Consider the following 22765-nt stretch of genomic DNA (forward strand, 5'->3'; position numbering starts at 1 on the left):
AGAAGATTGTTTTCCTGGGGGTGCTTCGTATCATTGTCTCTCTGGTACTGTTCATAAGTGCTGATGCTCTGCCTTCCAAATTCCTCACCAAACAAACATGGATGGGATCTTCAGCCCTTCTCCCCACTCCCCACTAATGTAATTTGGTTTCATTTCTTTGGCTGTTCCTTCTAGTTACTTGGGAGATAAAGTCAAAATGGTTTCCTCAAATCATTATCTCTGTGTAAATGCATTTTTCCCCTCCCAGCATGTATGTGTATGTTTGTGTAAGGGGATTCTCTTATTTTTTTTCCTTTCTTGTTTCCCTCATTCCAGTCTTAATTTATCTTGTAAGCAATTTACATATTCATGCTCAAAAGTACCATTAATTACATGGTGTTTCCTCCCAGATGAGTGAACACAGGAGTGGAGCTGTCACTCTTCCAGGGTTTTAGAAGGTATTTACTGCTGAATCGTTCCTGTAATTAAGATCAGAATGGCTTTGCATTAAATATATACATTATCTTTTTAATCACAACAATGCTTGGAATGCTCAAATCAGCTTGATTGAGGCAGCTTACAAATATAATAAATAAATAGATTAGCAGTAGTGATTTTTAAATGCCTTGATTTGCTGGGATTATGTGGCTAAAAGCAAATCCAAATACTTAAAAATATACTAGTATTTAAATAAAGGGTGCCTCCACGATTAATAGTTGTGTTCTGCTTATAGTAGTTGTAAAACTGTAATTCTTTTATGGCTTTGAAACCTATTGGCATAGATGTTTCCACCAGTTGGTAAAAACATTTTGCGCACAGTATGGCCTCTAACAGAGTGAATTTTCACTATCAACTTTTAAATCTGTTCTGCCTGCTGCCAGGCATAGCTTTCTGTTTTTCTTCCTTGTTGTTCTAACAAAATGCAACCAGCACTTATAGTAGCAGTCAAAATGTGTTGATTTATTACATTTTTAAAAATTCCACCATTCTTCCAAAAAAAAGAGTAATATAATTATCTTCGCCTCTCTCCAAACCTAAAAGATAGACTAAGCAGAAGTCTGATAGATGCCAAAGAAAGACTAATCAATCAGTCAATCAACCAGTCAATCAATAGGCCTAGCATTGGTTTTGAACCTAGGTCTTCTTTCTCTCGTTCAATTCTCATATAAGTTGTGTTCATGAGAATGACACGCTTGCTCAAGGGTAACAGGAGCCACTGTGTTATTCAAGCCAATTTGAACTATAAATTAACCCCAACATGCTAGGCTAACATGTGCTTAGCTAGCTTGTGATCTGTTGTGTTGTGTGCATACAGCCAATGTAGAGGTTCCCGCTGAAATAGTCTGTGAAGTGGGCTCTAAGTATTTGCTGCTGCTACGTGTGATTGATTGGCAGCTGGAAGCCTGCATCTCTCCATCATCCCTACATACAGGAGTTCTGGATACATAAACAGAGAGGGGGAAAGATTGCTAGAGGCTCTGCAAAGGTTAATATGTGATCCCCAGCAATGTACTCCTGCACACATCTTTCGCCAGTGCTGGAAGGTATGTCTGATCCAGACGGTCCCTTTAGCATCACTCCCAAGGGTATTTAAGAAAATACACATTCAAAACATGTCTTGATTCATATAAGACATACCTGGGCATTTTGTAGCCCATGGGCCTTCGACTGTTCCTGTCTAGCCCGTGGTGTCAGTATTAGTGGGGGCAGGGCGTTGGCTGCATGGGGCGGAGAGACGTCAATGAGGTTGTGGGACAGCGGAGTATAAAGCATCAGCCCTCTACACAGTCTTAGTTTTTCATGTGGCCCCTTGGGAAAATTAATTGCCCACCCCTGATAGAAGATTTCCTGAACTAAGAATATGGTGTTTCTCTATAGCTTGTCATCCATCATGTTAATAGCAACAGCAATAGCACTTAGACTTATATACCATTTCACAGTGCTTTATAGCCCTTTCTAAGTGGTTTACAGAGTCAGCACATTGCTCCCAACAATCTGGGTCCTCATTTTACTGACCTTGGAAGGATGGAAGGCTGAGTCAACCTTGAGCCGGTGACATTCGAATTGCTGGCAGACAACAGTCAGCAGAACTAGCCTGCAGTACTGCATTATAACCACTGCGCCATCACGGCTCATAGCCATAGTTATGTCATTATTATTATTTTTTTCAAATTGAGGGCCATGCTTATCCTTCAGGGGTCACGCATGCTCAAAAATGTAGCATGGCCTGAGACAATTTGGATTAGGAATGTAAAATTTACTCAAGCTCAGAATTTAAGAGAAAATTTTTACAAAATGTTTTATAGGTGGCATTTGGATCCTCAAAAATTGTCCCGTATGTATCCCAACTTACAACCTAAATGTTGGAGATGTGGAAATTTAGATGCAACTTATTTTCATGTGTGGTGGACTTGTAGGGCGGTTAAACCATTTTGGATAAAGATATGGTGGAATATTCAAAATATTTTTAAGAAAAAGATAAAGTTTAAGCCGCAGTTCTTTTTGTTGGGCATTATGGAAAATTTGGATAAAAAAGAAATGGAATTGATGTTGAATTTGATAACTGCTGCAAGATTATTAGTAGCTCAATGTTGGAAAACGGAAGGTTTGCCCACTATAGAAGATTGGGCATTTAAAGTTTCAAATTTAGCAGAAATGGCTAAGATTTCTGCCTATGTGAAGGATTACTCACAAGAAAGATATATTTTGGTTTGGAGAAGATGGATAGATTATATTGAGAATAAATATGGAACTAAAAAGTTTCATTTGGTTTTTGAGTAAATTTTAGATTGTTAATGTAGTTTTTTTTTTTTAATTATTAATAATGATGTTTAACATGTTTGTTTAGAAGAGAGCTAAAGGATGTTATAGAATTGTTAATTTAAGGGTGACATAATTTAAGATNTGGGTTTTGGGGAGGAGGGGAGTTATATTGTAAAACTTTTAAAAATTTTCAATAAAAAAAATGTAGCATGGCCAGGACAAAAACTAATTTTAATTTAATTGAAATGCAGTTAAAATTACATTACAATAAGTAAGATCATTCAGCCTATATAGATTCAATCATCCTCTCTTTAGTCACACTCAAAATGAAAACTTGCTGGTAGAATCTGGAAAGGCACTGGGGGCATGGCATTGAGTATGGAAGACCATATGTGCAGGACTCAGATTGTGCACGTCTGTGCTAAACTGGTTTGTTTAAATATGGTTTATTGAATAATCCATCATTGACTGACTTAACAAAAACTGTATTGAAACAGTTTTTTTTTTAAACCAGTCAGTGGATTTACACAACATGCAAACTCAAACCAAACAAACCACGTTATGTGTTAGCTGTATATAGCACCAATAACAATGTATTCTCATAGCAAGCCTGCACTGACTAAGGGGGCTTTGGTTGACCAAGAGAACTGGCAGAAAGAGTGATGGGGTTAACAGAGAATGTCTTGAGGAAGGAAACAGATCAATAACCGATTAGGAGATGGCTTCATACTCTGTGTTTATAGCCAGAGAAATCCTGATTCATTGAGATTTAAAGGTTCTGTGCATGCTTTAAAAAAGGTTAAATTACTTGTATAAAAATTCAGGATCCAGGGGATGTGCAATTTGTGCTTCTTTTAATTTCTCAGTGAGTACGCTCAACTGAAATCCTCGAGAGCAACAATATCTGGTCTTTAAAAAGCCAAAGAGAGCCTAGCTTTAATTTCCTCCTTTTCCATATTTAATTAGCTCGCTCTCTTCCTATTTTTAAGGAAGCCGCCTACGCGAGACAAGATGGAAAAGAGTTAAGTCCTGCTAAATGGAAAATACTGTGGCTTCAGGCCAGACGAGCTCTTAAGCTATTTTAATTTGCAGAGAGCCAATTGATCATTTTCTCTCTCCTCTTTAAAACTCAGGAGAACCAAAGCTGTTGCACTCAGTTGCTTCTTTGATTCAGTTAACCTTCTGTTTCACTCCTAGAATGTCAACATTCGTTATACGGGAAAAAGGCAAAGTGGTCATGTGGTACATCTGAAGCCTGCCAATTGTTATTTAATTTTTGAGACACAAATTCCTTTTCACCCCTATGGGTGGTCTGTGTCGTCCTCAATCATGGTCCCCTCCCAGAGACCTGGGAGTTTTGAAAGTTCCTCACAGTACAGGTATTCCTCAACTTAACAACTATTTGTATAGCGACCGAAGTTATAACGGCACTGAAAAAAAGTGACTTATGACCGTTTTTCACACCTACATTGCAGCATCCCCGTGATGACATAATCAAAATTTGGATGTTTGGCATCCGGCGTGTATTTATGATGGTTGCAGGGTCCCAGGGTCCTGTGACCACCGTTTGCAACCTTCTGACGAGCAAAGTCAATGGGGAAGCCAGATTCACTTAACAACCGTGTTACTAACATAAAAACTGCAGCGATTCACTTAACAGCAGTGGCAAGAAAGGTCGTAAAATGGGGCAAAGCTCACTTAACAACCGTCTTGTTTAGCAACAGAAGTTTTGGGCTCAGTTGTTGTTGTAAGTCAAGGTCTACCCGCATCTTAGCTGTTCCTAGCATTGCACTTGACTAGAGCTCTGATGTCGTTCCTGGGATCTGTTGGAATTCTTCTCCCGGCTAAGGAGTCACAGGCCCGAATGCTCCTTCCACCCTTTGGCCTTTACTTTTCACATCCTCTCTAATTCCTCCTTCAGATCCTGGAACTTCTCCAGCTACTCATACTCCTTCTTCCTGATGTTGCTCTAATTGGGCACCACTACATCCATCATTACCACTGTCTTCTAGTTGTCTACTGCAAGGTTAACTCAGCCTTCCATCCTTCCGGGGTCAGTAAAATGAGGACCCAGATTGTTGGGGGGCAATATGCTGACTCTGTAAACCGCTTAGAGAGGGCTGTAAAGCACTGTGAAGTGGTATATAAGTCTAAGTGCTATTGCTAACCTACTTGTCTACCACTGTAGTGGCTGTATAGTATAGTGGTTAAAGCACTGCATTTGACGTGGGAGACTGAGGTTCAAATCCTGGCTGGTGCCTACCTTACCAGTAGAGGTCCATGAGCAAAGACCCCTTAATGCTTTGCCTGTCTACCTCAACATATGAGGGGGATGCAAACTAGGAGAGTCTATGCAAGCTCAAATGTTCCCCGGATTAACAAGGTCTGCATCAGATGGTGGGACACCAGGACATCTGATGATAAGTGGGCTGCTGGAACAAGCATACAGGACACGAATGAGACACATATCTCTATGTGTAATAAAAATAAGGTTTATTCACAAGAAAGGGTTACAAATTGCAAATCTTGCCCTTGTCACTTTAATAACTTTCTTGAAATAGAACATATTTTATTTTCATATAGACATGGAAGATTAATCTCGCCTTCTCCATAAACTGCAATTATGTTGATCATGCTTGAATCTCTTTTTCTTAAAAAAAGAAGTTCTTTTGTTTGTGATAATCGGTTTAAGTTGACAAAAAGTAAGAATTGGGGAGAAATTTATTCCAGACATGATCTTAATGTAATCTTAATCAACCCTACCTATCAATGCAAATTGGACTGCAGTATATGTTTCAATGTGTGTGCTTCAGATATTTCAGTGTTGTTGAGAATTTAAAAATTGTACGCATGAATTTGCATTTTAGGCTGAAATAACAAACAAAACGATGTTATTAGGGATGAGAAAGAATCTTTTGGCTTCTTAAAACTGACATTTATTATTAGCAGCTGAACTGTAATCCAGGATACATTATGCTGTAATAAAATTGTTAGTTTTTAAGTGCCACAAAATTCTCACTTGTTATTACTAATCTGAAGTTGGATGAAAGACAACTCGGCCCCCATAAAAATGGATCACTGAATCACCCTTTATTCTTTTCATATGTATGTTTCTATGATGTCTTTCATTCTTCCAATGTAATTTGCAATTTGTGTCTGCTTGTTCTTCAGCATAAAGATTTCTCTCTTCATCCTGAATGGTGTGCAAAAGCATAGTTGGCAGTTGATTATGTTTGTGTCACATTAGTTGATCTACTCTTTAGCAAGACAAAACATGGTTGCTTTACAGTTAGTCCTTGACTTATGACCAGTCACTTAGTGACCGTTTGAAGTTATGACAAAATTACCTTGGGGCTACTTATATTCCAGATTTTAAGTGCCAACTGTTGCCCCCCCTGGTCATGTGACCGAAGTTTGTGCACTTGGCAACACAACCATATTTATGGCGGTTTGCAGTGTCCTGTGGCCATGTGACCACATTTTATGATGGTTTTGTTGAAAATGGCACTGTCCAGTTTTTGGCCAAACTGCACCCATAGCGAACCATTGCTTTGCTTAATGATTGTGGTGTTTGCTTAATGACCATTGCAAATAAGGTAAAGTTGTAAAATGCAACTTCACGACTTACGACTGTGATGGGCCAGTTCCATTATGGGACTACCTATGGTCCCCCTCCCCACAAGCCCGTTCTTTGTCATTTTTTCTAGCAAACCTTGATCCAGTTGAGTGGCTTCTAGAAGTTTCTTGACGTGGTCCCAGTACAGTACAGATAGTCCTCAATTTATGACCACAATTTGAGCCCCCAAATTTCCAATGCTAAGTAAGACAGTTGTTAAGTGAGTTTTGCCCCATTTTATGACCTTTTTGCATGGTTGTTAAGTGAATCAGTGCATTTGTTAAGTTAGTAAGACGGCTATCAAGTGAATATGGCTTCCCCATTGACTTTGCTTGTCAGAAGGTCGCAAAAAGTGATCACATAACCCGGGACACTGCAACTGTCATAATATGTCAGTTGCCAAATATCTGAATTTTGATCACGTGACCACGGGGATGCTGCAATGGTAGTAAGTGGGAAAAATGGTCATAAGTCACCGTTTTCAGAGCTGTTTAGTGACTTCTAATGGTCATAAAACAAATGGTTGTAAGTCAATGATTACCTGTAGTTTATATCTCAGGATATTGCTGTGACTTGCATTGTTTTTATTCTTACGGAGGTATAGTTTATATTTTAGGCCCATTTGTACAATTTCAGAGCTGGGCTTTGTTTAGATAAGGTTTTCCAAAGCAGCCTTATCTTCATAGTCACAGATTGCCAAGCCTAATGAGAATTTGGAGCAAAAGAAAAAAAGGAAAAAGGAACGATTGCTCACTGAACCCTGGCTAACCTGTCTCTCAACTGACAAAATCCACTTTATTAAAGTGTCCAGGTAGTTTACAGGTACCTATACGGCTGAATAATTTCTCTAACCTGTCAGAATTATATTCAAGCATAGAGAGCTGGTTTTTTAAAATGATATGAGCTTGACAAGAAACTATACTGGCGTTGTAGGTGGGAGGAGCACTGAATCCATTAATCCATTAAAATATATTTGCTTGGTTAGAATGTCAGGTATAGGCTGAGATATTGAAGGGCCTCTAAGGAAAATTGTTCAGAGGCTTTATGTCCACCCCCTCATTTTACATCAAGACCTCGCTTGGCAATTGAGAATATTTTGAGTAGACTTCTGCTGGTTTGTCCTTTCAGTATCAGAGCCCTCACTGAAACCATATGCAGAATATTTGTGGTTAGCATCAGATATTTGACTATGTTTAAAACAGACCTGGAAAGATAATAATAATAATAATAATGGTAAAGTTGGAAGGGATCTTGGAGGTCATCTAGTCCAACCCCCTGCTCAGGCAGGAAACCCTATACCGTTTCGGACAAATGGCTGTCCAGTTTCTTCTTAAAAATTTCCAGTGTTGGAGCATTCACCACTTCTGGAGGCAGGTTGTTCCACTGGTTAATTGTTCTAACTGTCAGGAAGTTTCTCCTTAGTTCTAGGTTGCTTCTCTCTTTGGTTAGTTTCCATCCGTTGCTTCTTGTCCTGCCTTCAGGCGCTTTGGAGAATAGCCTGACTCCCTCTTCTTTGTGGCAGCCCCTGAGATATTGGAACACTGCTATCATGTCTCCCCTCGTCCTTCTCTTCGTTAAACTAGACATACCCAATTCCAGCAGCTTTTCCTTATATGCTTTGGCCTCCAGTCCCCTAATCATCTTTGTTGCTCTTCTCTGTACTCTTTCTAGAGTCTCAACATCTTTTTTACATCGTGCTGACCAAAACTGGATGCAGTATTCCAAGTGTGGCCTTACCAAGGCATTATAAAGTGGTATTAATACTTCATGTGATCTTGATTCTATTCCTCTGTTAATGCAGCCTAGCATTGCGTTGGCTTTTTTGGCAGCTGCAGCACACTGCTGGCTCATATTTAAATGATTGTCCACTAGGACTCCGAGATCCCTCTCACAGTTACTCCTATTGAGCAAGGTATCAAAATCACGAGAAATAGTAGGTGCAGTTTATTATCTTTTTCAAGCAGTTTAATAATTCTGGCACTATAAATGAGATTGCTCCTCATTTTATCCTTGCAACAATTCCGTGAAATAGGCAGGGCTCAGAGATGCTGTATGGCTAAAGTTAACTAACAAGCTATATACAATGTAGGGAACAGTATTTGAATGGGGATTTGAATTTAACCATAATTATTATTGTACTGGCATGTGTATGTTTGTACAAATAGTCCCTGACTTACAACCATTTATTTAGTAGCCATTCAAATTTAACAATAGCAGTGAAAAAAATGTGACTTTATAATTGTTTTTCACATTTATGACTGTTACAGCATCCCTATGGTCATGTGATCAAAATTCAGATGCTTGGCAAATGGCTAATAATAATAATAATAATTGGAAGGGACCTTGGAGGTCATCTAGTCCAACCCCCTGCTCAGGCAGGAAACCCTATACCATTTCAGACAAATGGCTGTCCAGTTTCTTCTGAAAGAGACTGCAGTGTCCCAGGGTCATGTGATGACCTTTTGCGACCTTCTGAAAGGGGGAAGCCAGATTCACTTAACAACCGTGTTACTGATTTAATAACTGCAGTGATTCGCTTAACATCCGCGGCAACAAAGATTGCAAAATGTGGCAAAAGTCACCTAACAACTGTCTCGCTTAGCAGCAGAAACGTTGGGTTGTGGTTGTAAGTTGAGGACCACCTGTATAATTTGAGAATTGGTATCAGCTGTACGGAAATGCTTTCCACACTTTTCTGAGTATTGGGCTCCTGTTTAAATGTAGATTCAGGCCAGTTCCAAAGAGAGCAGGTGGTCCTTGACTTAGGACCGCGATTGAGCCCACAATTTGTGTTGCTAAGTGAGACGGTTGTTAAGTGCGTTTTGTCTCATTTTATGACCTTTCTTGCCACAGTTGTTCGGTGAATCACTGCAGCTGTTAAATTAGGAATACAGTATAGTGGTTTAAGTGAATTTGGCTTCACCATTGATTTTTATTATCAGAAGGTCTCAAAAGTTGATTATGTGATCTCGGGTCATTACAGCCATTATAAATATAAAGGTCAGCTGTCAAGCATCTGAATTTTTATCACGTGACCATGGGGGATGCTGCAATGGTTGTGTGAAAAATTGCCATGTCGCTGTTTTCACTGCTGCTGTAACTTTGAACAGTCACTAACCGAAGTGTTGTAAGTCGAGGTATTCACAAAGAAGAGTTTGCAAGTGAAATTTGATAGAAGAGAAATGGAAGAGGAGAATGACAAGAAAGGCTTTGGGTTTAGAGGGACTGCATGCTCAGCGGTGAGGGGTGAAAAGCTTATCTGATCAATAGATGCTGTTTGGAAGGGGAGGGTGGGCTCCAAGTGCTGTTTCTTCCTGGTGGTGAGGGGCTGAGTAGTCCCTGCTGAATACGTGGAGCCCATTGCAGAAACTGTAAGATGACTATAAGGCAACCAATTATCAGGGAATGAGGAAATAAATAGGGAGAGCTAACATGAGTTTGGCAATAGAATTTGGCAAAGAGCAAGGGAGGGAGGCTTCTAACAGATTTTTCCCTTTAAAAGGACAGTATGTTCTTGGCTAATCTGAGAAGAAATAATGGTGCATTAAAGACAACGAGATGAACAGGCATGGTCCTGAACAGCCATGAACTGTAATGGTAGTGGAATATTGTGTTCCTGCCTGAAAAACAGTTTGGCATGGATTTGCAGCAAATGCAGTCCTAGAGTGTTCAAGCAACGTTACAACAGAGGCACAGCAACCAGAGCTGACAGAGATTCAGGCAAAGAGCCACGAGGGACAACCAGAATAATAAGAGACCACACTAGATATTTTCCATTGCTGGAACTCAGAAATGGTGTTGACTTTATTGCAAAAGAAACACCCCCATATAGCATTACTGCATTGGGTATACATAATAGGGCTCCTGTTTATATTAAAGGTCAGATTTGCTGAACAGTATTTCGAGCGCTTTGTGATTTGAGGCTTGGGTCTGTTGTTTGTTGTAGTTTGGTCACTAAGTCGTGTCCAACTCTTCGCAACCCCATGGACCAATTATCAATTATGCCAGCCCCCCCCCCCGGTCCTCCACTGTCTCCCTGAGTTTGCTCAAATTCATGTTCATAGTGTGGATGATGCTATCTAACCATCTCAGCCTCTGCCATCCCCTTCCCCTTTTGCCTTCAAAATTTCCCAATATCAGGGTCTTTGCCGATGAATCTTCTCTTCTCATGGGTGGGTAGGGTTGCCTGTGAGGCAGTCTTTTCAAACGAATGTTGAAAAATGTGCAAAACAAATTGTTCCAGGCCTGGAAAATTTTAATTCCTGGTACATCCCAATCTGGTACTCTCCAGAGGTATGCGACAGTAAACGTCAAGCCAACGTGGATATTGGCTCTGAATTCTGTTGAGTTGTGAGTCCACCACATCCAGTGGGCCCAGGGCTGGGAAAGCCTGCCATTGCATACGGATTAAACTCATATACAAGTAGTCCTCAACTTGCAACAATTCGTTTAGTGACCGAAGTTACAACGGCACTGAAAAAAGGGACTTATGACCGTTAATCACACTTACCACCGTTGCAGCATCCCCGGGTTCATGTGATCAAAATTCAGATGCTTGGTAACTGGCTCATATTTATGACGGTTGCAGTGTTTTGGGGTCATGTGATCACCTTTTGCGACCTTCCGACAAGCCAAGTCTATGGGGAAGCCTGATTCACTTAATAACTGTTACTAACTTAACAGCTGCAGTGATTCACTTAACAACTGTGGTAAGAAAGGTTGTAAAATGGGGCAAAACTCACTTAACAAATGTCTCACTTAGCAATATAAATTTGGGGCTCAACTGTGGTCGTAAGTTGAGGACTATCTGTATACCATTCATAGATATTTCTTTTATGCCCACCAAGTTTCTATCCCACCTTTTTCTCAAGATTCTTTCAGGTAAAATAGATGAACAGATGGGAAGCTAGTTTGCTGCAATGCAGAATATCAGCCTTTAGCAACATCTATATTTACAAAATATCCCAGAGCTTCACAGACATTCTTAGAATATTAAAATGCTAGGTGACAGCAGCCCAGGGCTTCGTTTGGGAATGTGCCTCAGATGCTCAGAAAAGTTGACGGTTGTAGAAGGTGTCCTGCAAGGGAAAGAAGGATTGGCATGGAACATGGCAGTCATTTTGCAGGGCACCTATGACAGGTTTTGAACATTTCAAATGTCCAGAAAGTTAAAATATAGAACACAGAATCATAGGGTTGGGAGTGACCTCAGAGATCTTCTGGTCCAACCTCCTGCTCAAGGTAGGAGACCTTATACCAGTGATGGCGAACCTTTTAGAGACCGAGTGCCCAAACTGCAACCCAAAACCCACTTATTTATTGCCGGGTGCCAGGTGGGCGTGGCCCACTGGGTGGGCGTGGCTGTGGTGGTCATGCCAGACTGGGTGGGTGTGGCCAAGGTGGGCGTGGTCACCTCTATGTTGCTCATGGGGAGGGACGCCTGTGGGGTCTGGGCAGGGTTGGGAGAGATCCAGGGCATCTCTGGCAGGTGGGGCGGTGGGCAGGAGGCTCGTCCCGTGGGGTTAGGCGAGGCAAGGTGAGGCAGGGTGGAAGTGCCATTGTCGCAAGGCAAGGCTGGGGCGGCTGCTGCCTGACACTATCGGCCCGCACACACAGAGGCCAGCGAGCGCATGGGGGCTGACAGTGTCCGTCAGTAGCCACAGCCTGCCGGCCCCTTGACCGGCACACTCTGGGGCTCGGCAGCCCACCGCCAGCAGTTCAGAAAAGTTGCCTCTGAGCTGGATGGCCAGCCGATAGCTGAGGAGGCGATGCAGTGGGTTGTGCCCGGGAAAAGGAGAGCATGCGAGGCCAGGAGGGATGGGATGGGGAGGAGGGAAACCAGCCATTCTGGCCACGTGGGACCTCAGCGAGTTAGCGGGCAGCTGGTTGAAGAGGGATGGTTGCCATCTCCGGGGCATGGTGCGTGTGCCCAAAGAAAGGGCTCTGAGTGCTGCCTCTGGCACGCGTGCCATAGGTTCGCCACCACTGCCTTATACCATCCTGGTCAAATGGTGGTCTGATCTATTTTTGAAAACCTTCAGTGATGGAACATCCAAAACTCTGGAAGGCAAGCATTCCACTGATTACTTGTTCTGACTGTCAAAAAATGTCTCCTTACTTCAAGGTTGGATCTCTCCTTGACAAGTTTCCACTTATTACTTATTGTCCTGCCTTCAGGTGCTTCAGACAATAAGTCAACCCCCTCTTCTCTGTGACAGCTCCTGAAGTTCTCTTGTTTGACCATCCTTGTCTTAATGGCTACCATTGAGATGTGAGTTGGGAAGCTGAGGTGAAGTCTTATGGCTACATGAAACTCAGTCCTGTGCAAGCCCCCTACTCTCCCTTCTTGATCTCCAAAATCCTCCCTCCCCAAAACAAGACAACCTTGGAGATGGAGCTGTTTTTTTTTATAATGCTACAAATCTGTTAATAAAATGGAATGAGTCCAGGTCTTTTTCATGATTGTTACAGATAGTATGAAACTGGTGAGGGCAAGCAGAAAGACCATAAATAAAATAATCAGCAAAAACTGGCATTTTTTTGGTTTCTGCTTAAAATGTTGATTCCATAGTTGTTGCCAAGCAATTCCTGGGGTTTCTCCCCCTTCTTTTGCATATTTCTATCCTCATTAATTTCATTTGTTTTTTTGGGGGTGGGGATGAACCTCTTTCTTTTGGCAAATGCATTGTAAGGAACAGCCTTTCCCACCCTGGTATATTCGGATGCCAAGCCAGCTGGGTGGTTTTGAGAATTGACATTCGTATAAACATGCCAGACTAAGAAGATAGATAGTAAAAGTCTGTTACTTCTGGTTCCAGAAAAATCATCATATGGATATATTCATAGATGACAAATCAATCACTGGCTTCTATGTATAATAAGAGCCACCATATTCATTGGCAGTGTATTTTTGCTCATAACTGGAAACAAACCAGTGGCGATGTTCTCCATCCTAACTTGCCAATACATTTTTTAAAAGAATCTTCTAAAAGAGAGTGCTAGGTTAGATAATGAAGTGTAACTGAGAAATTGGGTTGAACCTGCCTGTTCAGTATGATGGAACATTGGGGGTTTACATAGAGATTCCTATTTGCTTGCTGCTCCTGTTTTTATGGCGATTCCAGCATGAACATCCAGAAAGGCAGATTCACACATGACCGTAAACTACAGTTAACTCCTCTGTGTCACTCTATTTTGGACTCTGATCTCCCATCAGCCTCAGAGAGCTTGACCAGTGGCTGGCGGTGATGGAAAATGTGGTGCAAAACATCTGGATCAGAGTTTCTCAATCTTGGCAACTTGAAGATGTGTGGACTTCAACTCCCAAAATTCCCGTGCTGGCTGGGGAATTGGGGTAGTTGAAGTCCACATATCGTCAAGTTGTCAAGGTTGAGAAACACTGATCTGGAGAGTTGACAGAGCCTGTTTTAGTGGGATTGATGGGAGGTGGAACGAATCCAAGCCTGCTAACCCTCTCCTCCCAATTGTGGAAGAGGAAATATTAGGACCATGTGAACTTAATGCAAGCTTGGACTCCTTTTGGATGTGTGTTTGGCCCCAAACTACTTCTCTTCAGCTGCCAGAGAGCCTCTTCTAAATATGTGTGAGACTTTCTGCCACGTTGAACCAGGAAATGCATGAAATATGTTGTGTAAGCCTGAAGACAAATGTAGTGTAGCTTAACAAGAGAATGAAAAAAAAGGCAGAACTACTCCATCACCATTTTTAACATGGAGCCTTCAAGCTTCTTTAGAATATTAAACATCTCCAGATCTCCCCCCCAAATTGCCCACCTGTGACTTAGTACATCATGAAAATGAAAACCAGTTCAATAAGGGCCATTAAAGATAGCCCTCAAGTTACAACCACATCAGAGCCCAAAATTTCTGTTGCTAAATGAGATGGTTGTTAAGTGAGTTTTGCCCCATCTTATGACCTTTCTTGCCATTGCAAGAATCACTGCAGTTCTTAGGCGAATAACACGGTTGAAAGTGAATCTAACTTGCCAATTGACTTTGCTTGTCAGAAGGTCACAAAAGGTGATCCCATGACCCCCGGGGACACTGCAGTGGTCATAAATACGAGTCAGTTGTCAAGCAGCTGAATTTTTTATCACATGACCATGGAGATGCTGCAGTGATCAAAGGACTAAGGGTGTCATGATAGCAGTCTTCCAATATCTCAGGGGTTGCCACAAAGAACAGGGAGTCAGGCTATTCTCCAAAGCACCTGAAGGCAGGACAAGAAGCAACGGATGGAAACTAATCAAGGAGAGAAGCAACCTAGAACTAAGGAGAAATTTCCTGACAGTGAGAACAATTAACCAGTGGAACAACCTGCCTCCAGAAGTTGTGGCTGATCCAACACTGGAAATTTTTAAGAAGAGACTGGACAGCCATTTGTCTGAAATGGTATAGGGCAGGGATGTCAAACTGCCGACACGGGTCAGACGCTTCACGCGGAAGCCGCACCCACCCCATTGCCAGCAATGGCAAAACAGTCCTGATACGTTGCGAGACGTCACGTGATGTCGTGAGTTTGACATGTCTGGTATAGGGTTTCCTGCCTGAGCAGGGGGTTGGACTAGATGACCTCCAAGGTCCCTTACAACTCTGTTATTCTGATCATAAGTGTGAAAAGCGGTTATAACTCACTTTTTTCAGTGTCATTGTAACTTTGAACAGCCACTAAACGAACTGTTGTAAGTTGAGGACTACTTGTACAAAGTCTTAGCTTTTGCTTTTGAAATATTCCCAGAGAACAGGGTAGAATTCTGGGTTGGTGTATGTGTGCTTCTGCTTTGGGTGGATATGTCAATGTTGTTCAGGAAAATTGATAAATATAAGTTAATTAGCCTAGTCATTTGCTGAAAGCTGTGCTAAATCAAATTACTTACATTCATGCCCGTAGGGATTTTTGGAGTAAGCAACCTTATGCAGAATGCTGAAAAGAGCTGGAAATAGTAAGACTAAGGAATTAAAGGCTTGAGACAAGAAAAAGAAAAGGAAACATGGCTAAATCTAGCTTATACCAACACCATTAATTCCTAATACTTCTCCATGCTTTTCAATACTTCCAAGAAACCAGCTTTGTTTCCAACATATCGGTGCATCGCTACATTGGCCTTTGTTCTTCAAAATGGTTGGCTTTTTTTTGAAAGATCTCATCAACTTCACCCAGCCACATTTTCTCAGTCTTTCCCTCCCTCCCAATCCAGTCATTCTTCTCTTAAGATCTCAGTCTACATTCCCTCGATTTGTATGATCAAACTGCTGCAGAGTATCTCATTCTTAACAGCTGCTCATTTTTGTATTCAATCCACATTCATTTGGGACCCTACAGGCTTTTGCTACATTTGGGAATAACAGAATAACTGAGTTGGAAGGGATCTTGGAGGTCTTCTAGTCCAACCCCATGCTGGAGCAGGAAACCTTATATCATTTCAGACAAATGTTGTCCAATCTCTTCTTAAAAACCTCCGGTGTTGGAGCAGCCACAACTTCTGGAGGCAAGTCATTCAACTGATTAATTGTTCTGTCAGTAAATTTCTCCTTAGTTCTAGGTTGCTTCTCTATTTGATTAGTTTCCATCCATTGCTTCTTGTCCTGCCTTCAGGCGCTTTGGAGAATAGGTTGATCTCTTCTTCTTTGTGGCAGCCCCTCAAAAATCAGAACACTGCTACCGGTATCATGTCACCCCCTACTCCTTCTCTTCATTAGACTAGAATCTAGACATTCCCAGTTCCTGCAAATGTTTTCCATATGTTTTAGCCTCCAATCCTCTAATCATCTTTAGGAACGGTTCAGAGTTATGACAGACCTCTCTGGGGTCATTTACAATTTGAAGTTCTGATTCCCTGCCTCCATGGTCATGTGACCACACACTTTAGGCACTCAGCAGCTGATTCCCTTTATGCCTATTTGTAGTGTCCTATGGTCACATGATCACGTTTTATGATGGTTTTGTCAAAACCCAGCATTTACTTCCATTTTGTGGCAAAACTTTACCACTGTGGCAGTTGCTTTATGACCACGGCAGTCACTTAACAACCACTGCAAAGATGGTCATAATATTGGGTCAGTCATATGGGTGATCTGATTTACAACTGTCATGAATTAAAGACCGTGATTGGCAGGCTCCATTACAGTCGTAACTCAAGAGGTCTATCGGTATTTTTTCTTCTGTCACCGCATAGCATTTTTTCCCCTTCAATATCCTTTTCTCACTTTTATGTTTCTCTACGCTACACCCAACATAGAACAAAGTGAGCAGCGAGAAGCTTTTCTACACAGCATTTACACGTTTGATCATACTATTTACTGCTTTTCTTCCCACATTTGCATGTTTTAAAATTTCCCTACCTATTGTACTGGTTTTGCTTTTATACCAATGCAGATACGTTTTCTATTTGTCCTAGTTTGTTTTTTTTACCATTTATGCATAATTTGCAATTGTTCATCCCATTTGTCTTGTCAAATGCGGTGATTTTGATCTTTGATGCGTTAGGCTTCAGATCAGGAAGCCTCATTCCATCCTACACCTTATCTGCCTTTCACTGCAAATTATTTGGGTTCCCCACCAGCAGCTTTGTTATTATCTGTATACAACAATACATTTCAGTTCATACTTCTACCATCACCACTTAACATTAGTCATCAAATAAGACACAAGAAAGTTTCTTTAGTTCAGCATTGAACTTGCAAATACAGGTGGTCCTCAACGCTTACAGTTGACCCCAACATTTCTGTTGTTAAGTGAGCCATATCTTCAGTCACATTTGCCCCATTTTACGAGCTTTCCTGCCATACTTGTTAAGTGAATCATTGCAGATGTTAAGTTGGTTATCCGATTGTTAAGTGAACCCAGCTTCCCTATTGATTTTGCTTGTCAGAAGGTTGCAAGAGGTGATCCCGTGACCCCAGGACACTGCAACAGTCATAAATATGAACCGGTTGCCAAGCGGTCTGAAATTTGATCACAAGACCATGGTGATGCTGCAGAGGTTGTAACTATGAAAAATGGTCATAAGTCACTTTTTTTGGTGCTGTTGTAACTTTGAACAGTTGCTAAATGCTGTTGTAAGTCAATGACTATCTATAACCAACTTGGAGACTATCAAGAACTCCACAATTCCTTATCTCATTCATCCATAATTATATTAAAAAGCCAAGGGGACAGTTCATATCTTTGTCTTGTTCCCTATTTGGTTTAGAACCATTTGCTAAACATTGTATTTATTCTCACTCATGCTTTACTTCTGTTAATGTTTCTTTAAGTAAGTGGCATGTTAATAGATATTGGATAGATTGGTTTTTCTTTGTTTGCTCATACTTCCTTTCCATTTCCACCTGCAGCCATATTGAGCCAAGAGCTCAAATTTGGAGAAATATGCAGTGCAAAATATTACTGAGTTTTGATCTGAGTAGTGTTAGCATAAATGAGGCAGTTTTGCTTAAAAATGCAGAGCAAAGCAATATTGTAATTAGTGTCCCATGGCAGTCCTTCGACCAGTTAGGCTGCCTTTTTTTAGCCTGTTTGATAAATATCAGAAATATAGCAAAGGTACTGCAGAGGTTTTAGTTTAGTATGAAAACCTAGTTGCAGAGGGGTTTAAATAACCGTGGCTACATTTGAACTGTGGTTTTTTTTGGAATTTTGAGAAACTCGGCCTGTTTCTAGAACTGTGCAGTGCATCAGATTCAAAGGAACAAAAGTATTTTGGAGAACAAGGAAGTACAATTGTGGCTTTTGTCTTCAATCCTTTAAAACTGCACCTTTCCCTGGATTGTGTGGTTGCTCTTTTGTTTTAAGGTATCGCAGATAAAGGTTACGTGCTTTGAAGACTCTTTTAACCACCACCCTGTTAATTCTGTGCTTGTTATTTGAAAAGAAATATTATATCTCACCGTCTTCCTCCTTTCCCTCCCCTCTCCCCCACCCCCCAAATTTCTGTTTCAGGCCCAGGCATGTCTTCTTCTCCAGAAAGCCCTGCAGAATAAGTGTTTTAAGCTTTCATTGTCGGGAAAAGAGTGGGAAGATTTGATCAGAGAAAGCACCCATCAAATTACTGAGGTAAGACGGGTCAATCCGACTTTACATTTCCTGATATGCATCGTGTTCCTTTTTCTTTTCTAACCCTATTCATGTGTTGAAAAGAACATGTGAGTGCTGAAACCAAAGATGGGGTGTATTAGAGCAGGGCTTTTCAACCTTTTCACCCATTGTACCACTTTTAGGATATGGCAACATCCGAGTACCACCAGTCACCTAGCAAGGTGTCAAAAACTTGATGACCCAAAAAAAAAAAGGAAAAAAATGATAAAGTGCAGGTAGTCCTCGACTTACAACAGTTCGCTTAGTGACTGTTCGAAGTTACAATGGCACTGAAAAAAGTGCCCCCCAAGCCACAGCCGAGCAAAACACCTGCCTGCCCACCCAATGTACCACAGGTGGTACCCATACCACTGGTTGAAAAACCCTGTATTAGAGCAACAGAGATGGCTTTGGTAAAAGTAGGTGGCATCTGTTAATAAAGTATGAGCCAAGTCTGGGAAAACAAGAAAAGGTGAGAAAGATACTCAAGATTGTCCCATCTTGATTCTCCTTGGTACAGGAGGAAGGGGGAGCGAGGGCACTGTCAATCTGTTATAGCCTATATCAATGGAGTTCTAGTGGGTGTGTTTCCTGGCCTGGCCTACATAGAAGGGCTGACATCAGTCTTGAAAGCCTGACAGTATTTCCCCTTTGTTTCCTCTTACAATAAAGAAAGTCAAGATGGGACAGTCTTTATTTTTTTTCTCACACTTTGTTGTTTACCCAGACTTAATTCCTCTTTTGTTAACAGCATACCTTCTCCAAGGAACTGTCCAGCCCTTTGTAACTTTGGGTGATCATTAAGTGGCCAGTTGTAAGTCAAGGACTACCTGTATAGGCATTACATAGTAAAGAGACAAAGCGAAGAAGAAGCTAGGCCAACGGAAGAGGAAATACATAATGAGAGAATGTGCAATGCTTATCTAAAATAGTATTCACTTAGTTCAGTATCTCCATGCAGTTACATCAGAGTTACTTATACTGAATTCGAATGAACTACAGTGGGATTCCACTTACAGATCAGTGGTATTGCAAGCATTTGATTAGACCAGTGTTTCTCATCCTTTGGCAACTTTAAGATGTTTGGACTTCGTCTCCCAGAATTCTCCACCTAGTATGTTGAAGTGCACACCTCTTAAAGTTGCCAAAGTTGAGAGACAACGTCTTAGACCAGGGGTGTCAAACTGCCGGCCTGCGGGCTGGATGCGTCATGGCAAAACCGTGCCCACCCCATTGCCGGCAATGGCAAAAAAAAGTCACGATACGTCGCGACACGTCACGTGACGTTTGGAGTTTGACACCCCTGTCTTAGACTAAATCAGTGGTGGCGAACCTATGGCACGGGTGCTAGAGGCGGCACTCAGAGCCCTCTCTGTGGGCATGCACGCCGTTGCCCCAGTCCTAGGCCTTCAACTGGGTTTTATAAAACCGTTTTGCTTTAGGCCTCCACCGCTGTGCGCAAAAAAAAAAAAAAAGGTTCAGTCAATCAGTCAATTTCAACTTCTTGCGGGAAAAAAAAATCTTGCAAAGTTGGAATTGATTGATTTGAACTTTTTAGAACCCACTCAGTCTGCCGTTACCACTGCAGCCACGCCCAGCCAATGGGCCACGCCCAGCCAATGGGCCACACCCACCCGGCACCTGACGATGCATAAGTGGGTTTTGGGTTGCAATTTGGGCACTCAGTCTCTAAAAGGTTCGCCATCACTGGACTAAATGAATGAATGACACTTCTGTTTCTCCAAATTGAATTCGACTTTGAAATTATGAATCCGTAGGAGATTTCTTTTTTCTTTTTTCCTAAAGTTAAATGTGTAGCCATTGCTTCAGGTGGGAAATATTTGACATATTGCAGCTTTACTGCTCCAGCAATATCTGACTTCAGTTGTGATAAAAAAAAAAAAAAACCTTGGCCAAATTTAAGGACAGGATTTGGAATCAAGACATTCAAACTAAATTTCCAATCTTTGCCACAGTGCAGTTTCTTCCCACCCTTCCCTGATTGTCTGTAGGTAATTTTTAACACTTTACATGTTTTGTGCAAGAGACTTTTCCCCCTGACCCAAATTGATGCACTATCCATAACGTTGACAATAGGTAGATATACCAGTCTCTTGAATCTCACATTACTAATTGTCAGAATATGTAACTGTAAGAAAATTTGGAAAGCCAGTTTGGTGTAGTGGTTACAGCATCAGGCTGAAAACTGTGGGTTCTAATTCTGCCTTAAGCAAGAAGCCAGCTGGGTAATCTGGGACCAGTCATTTTTCCTTAGCTCTAAGACAGTGGTTCTCAACCTTTTTAATGCCGCGACCCCCAACCGGTCGTAAGTTGAGGACTAAACCGGTCGTAAGTCGAGGACCAAACCGGTCGTAAGTCGAGGACTAAACTGGTCGTAAGTCGAGGACTACCCAACTGGTCGTAAGTCGAGGACTTTCCCTGCCCGGGAGCACCGCGCATGCATGGTTCCGCCCCCTGCGCCGGCTGAGGCGTAGCTGGCAAGTGGCAGAGACGGAGCAGGCCGACCACCAGCTGGCCCAGCCCAAGGAAGGCAAGGCACCTGCCGGAAAAGGGGGGGAAAATGGACAAAAAAAATGGCGGACAGCCTTGCTTGGCGACCCACGTGAAATGGTCGATCGACCCCAAATGGGGTCGCGACCCATAGGTTGAGAACCGCTGCTCTAAGAAGTAGGCAGTGACAAGCTACTTCAGAAATTTTGCTGAGAAAATTGCAGGGACTTGTCTGGATAGTTTCCAAGAGTGAACACTCCCTCAAAGGCAAGCAAGCAAGAAAGAACAAATTGTGAGGAAGGAAGGAAGGAAGGAAGGAAGGAAGGAAGGAAGGAAGGAAGGAAAGAAGGATTGTGAGATTACAGCCCTCCTTTTATGTCACCAGTTTCTAGATACCTCCAAAGAGGGTGCAAAATGTTTATCAATAGCTGAGGTTTGCTAACTTGTTTATGATCTTCTAACTATTTCAGACATGTCTTCTAACTTCTAATTCATTTATATACAAAGTGAGAGGGTGGGGGAGGGAGGGAGGGAGTCCTCAGCTTACAACCACAATAGGGACAGGTCTGTCTATTGTAAGTCATTGACGTTATAAGTTGAGTCATCACTTGATTGGATCCGATTTTACGACCATTTTTACAATAGCCATAAAGCAAATCACCAAGGTCAATAAATGAATCATGTGGTTAAGAAAATCCAGCTTTTTCAAAGGATGTTTTTGCCAAAAACCAGCAAAAAAATAATAATAATTGCAAATCACATTCACAGGACAGCAGGACACTGCAATTGGTTGTAAATGTGGGCTGATTGCCAAGCAACCAGATTGCAATCACATGACTGCAGTGGTGACTGCACACACACACACACACACATGCACACACACACACACACACACACACGGGTGTAGTTTTCCAATTTACAACCAGGTACAGTCTTAATGCAAGAGTGTCATAACTTTGGACTGCTGTTGAACACATGGTCGTAGGTTGAGGACTACCTCCCCCCCTCTGTGTGTGTGTGTGTGTGTGTGTGTGTGTGTGTGTGTGTGTGTAAATATATAAATACAATTTGTAGAGATTATATATCAAATATATAGCATTTGATATATATTTTATTATTATTGGTCTTGGATCATAAACAAAGGGTAACCGTTTGAAAAATATGCCTGAAGGAAATTAACTTCAGACTTCTCTGACTGATTATTTAAAACCCTGAAGACTTGATGTTGTGCAGTATGTACTGAATTTTAAAAAAGCCTTAGGAAAACGCTGCAGGGTGTGCCCTATTTAAGGCAATCGCTCTTGTGAGAACCAGAAATAAGGCAGACAGTGGATGTGTTTGTGTGCATGTGCCTATATCTCTATCAAGTGGGAAGAGGGAAGGAGGTGAGACGAGAATGGAAGCGGATAACAGTATTAAAAAAAATGTTCATCTAGGAATGTGTAATCAGCCTTTTTCAGTCTGGTGCCCCTAAAGATATCGAGGCCATATTGGCTGCAAATTCCTGGAGTTGCAGTCCGAACCTACAGTATTTGGAGGGGGGGGAATGGTGATGTACACCTAACTGAGCCTTTACAGGTAGTCCTCGACTTACAACCACAATTGAGCCCAGAATTTATGTTCCTAAGTGAGAAATTTGTTCGGTGACTTTTCTCCCATTTTGTGACTTTTCTTGCCACATTTGCTAAGTCAGGGGTAGGCAACCTTGGCTCTTTTATGACTCGTGGACTTCAACTCCCAGAATTCCTGAGCCAGCATGGCTCAGCTTGGAAACCTCTCTTTTTCCCCTCAGTATGGCTGGCT

The 22765-nt window shown here is 41.7% G+C and overlaps 1 protein-coding gene across 1 annotated transcript in view; it reads left to right on the forward strand.

The window, feature by feature from the left end:
• Positions 1 to 22765, forward strand: part of MYBBP1A (MYB binding protein 1a) — a 75191-nt gene that overhangs the window by 44746 nt on the left and 7680 nt on the right. The window contains exon 23 of the mRNA XM_029287216.1: positions 18317 to 18430. Within this exon, the coding sequence (XP_029143049.1) occupies positions 18317 to 18430 (114 nt within the window). The remainder of the gene's footprint in view (positions 1 to 18316; positions 18431 to 22765) is intronic.

This window comes from Protobothrops mucrosquamatus, unplaced genomic scaffold, assembly GCF_001527695.2.
Source record: "Protobothrops mucrosquamatus isolate PMUCROS unplaced genomic scaffold, P.Mucros_1.0 scaffold_256, whole genome shotgun sequence".
Classification (NCBI taxonomy): Eukaryota; Metazoa; Chordata; class Lepidosauria; order Squamata; family Viperidae; genus Protobothrops; species Protobothrops mucrosquamatus.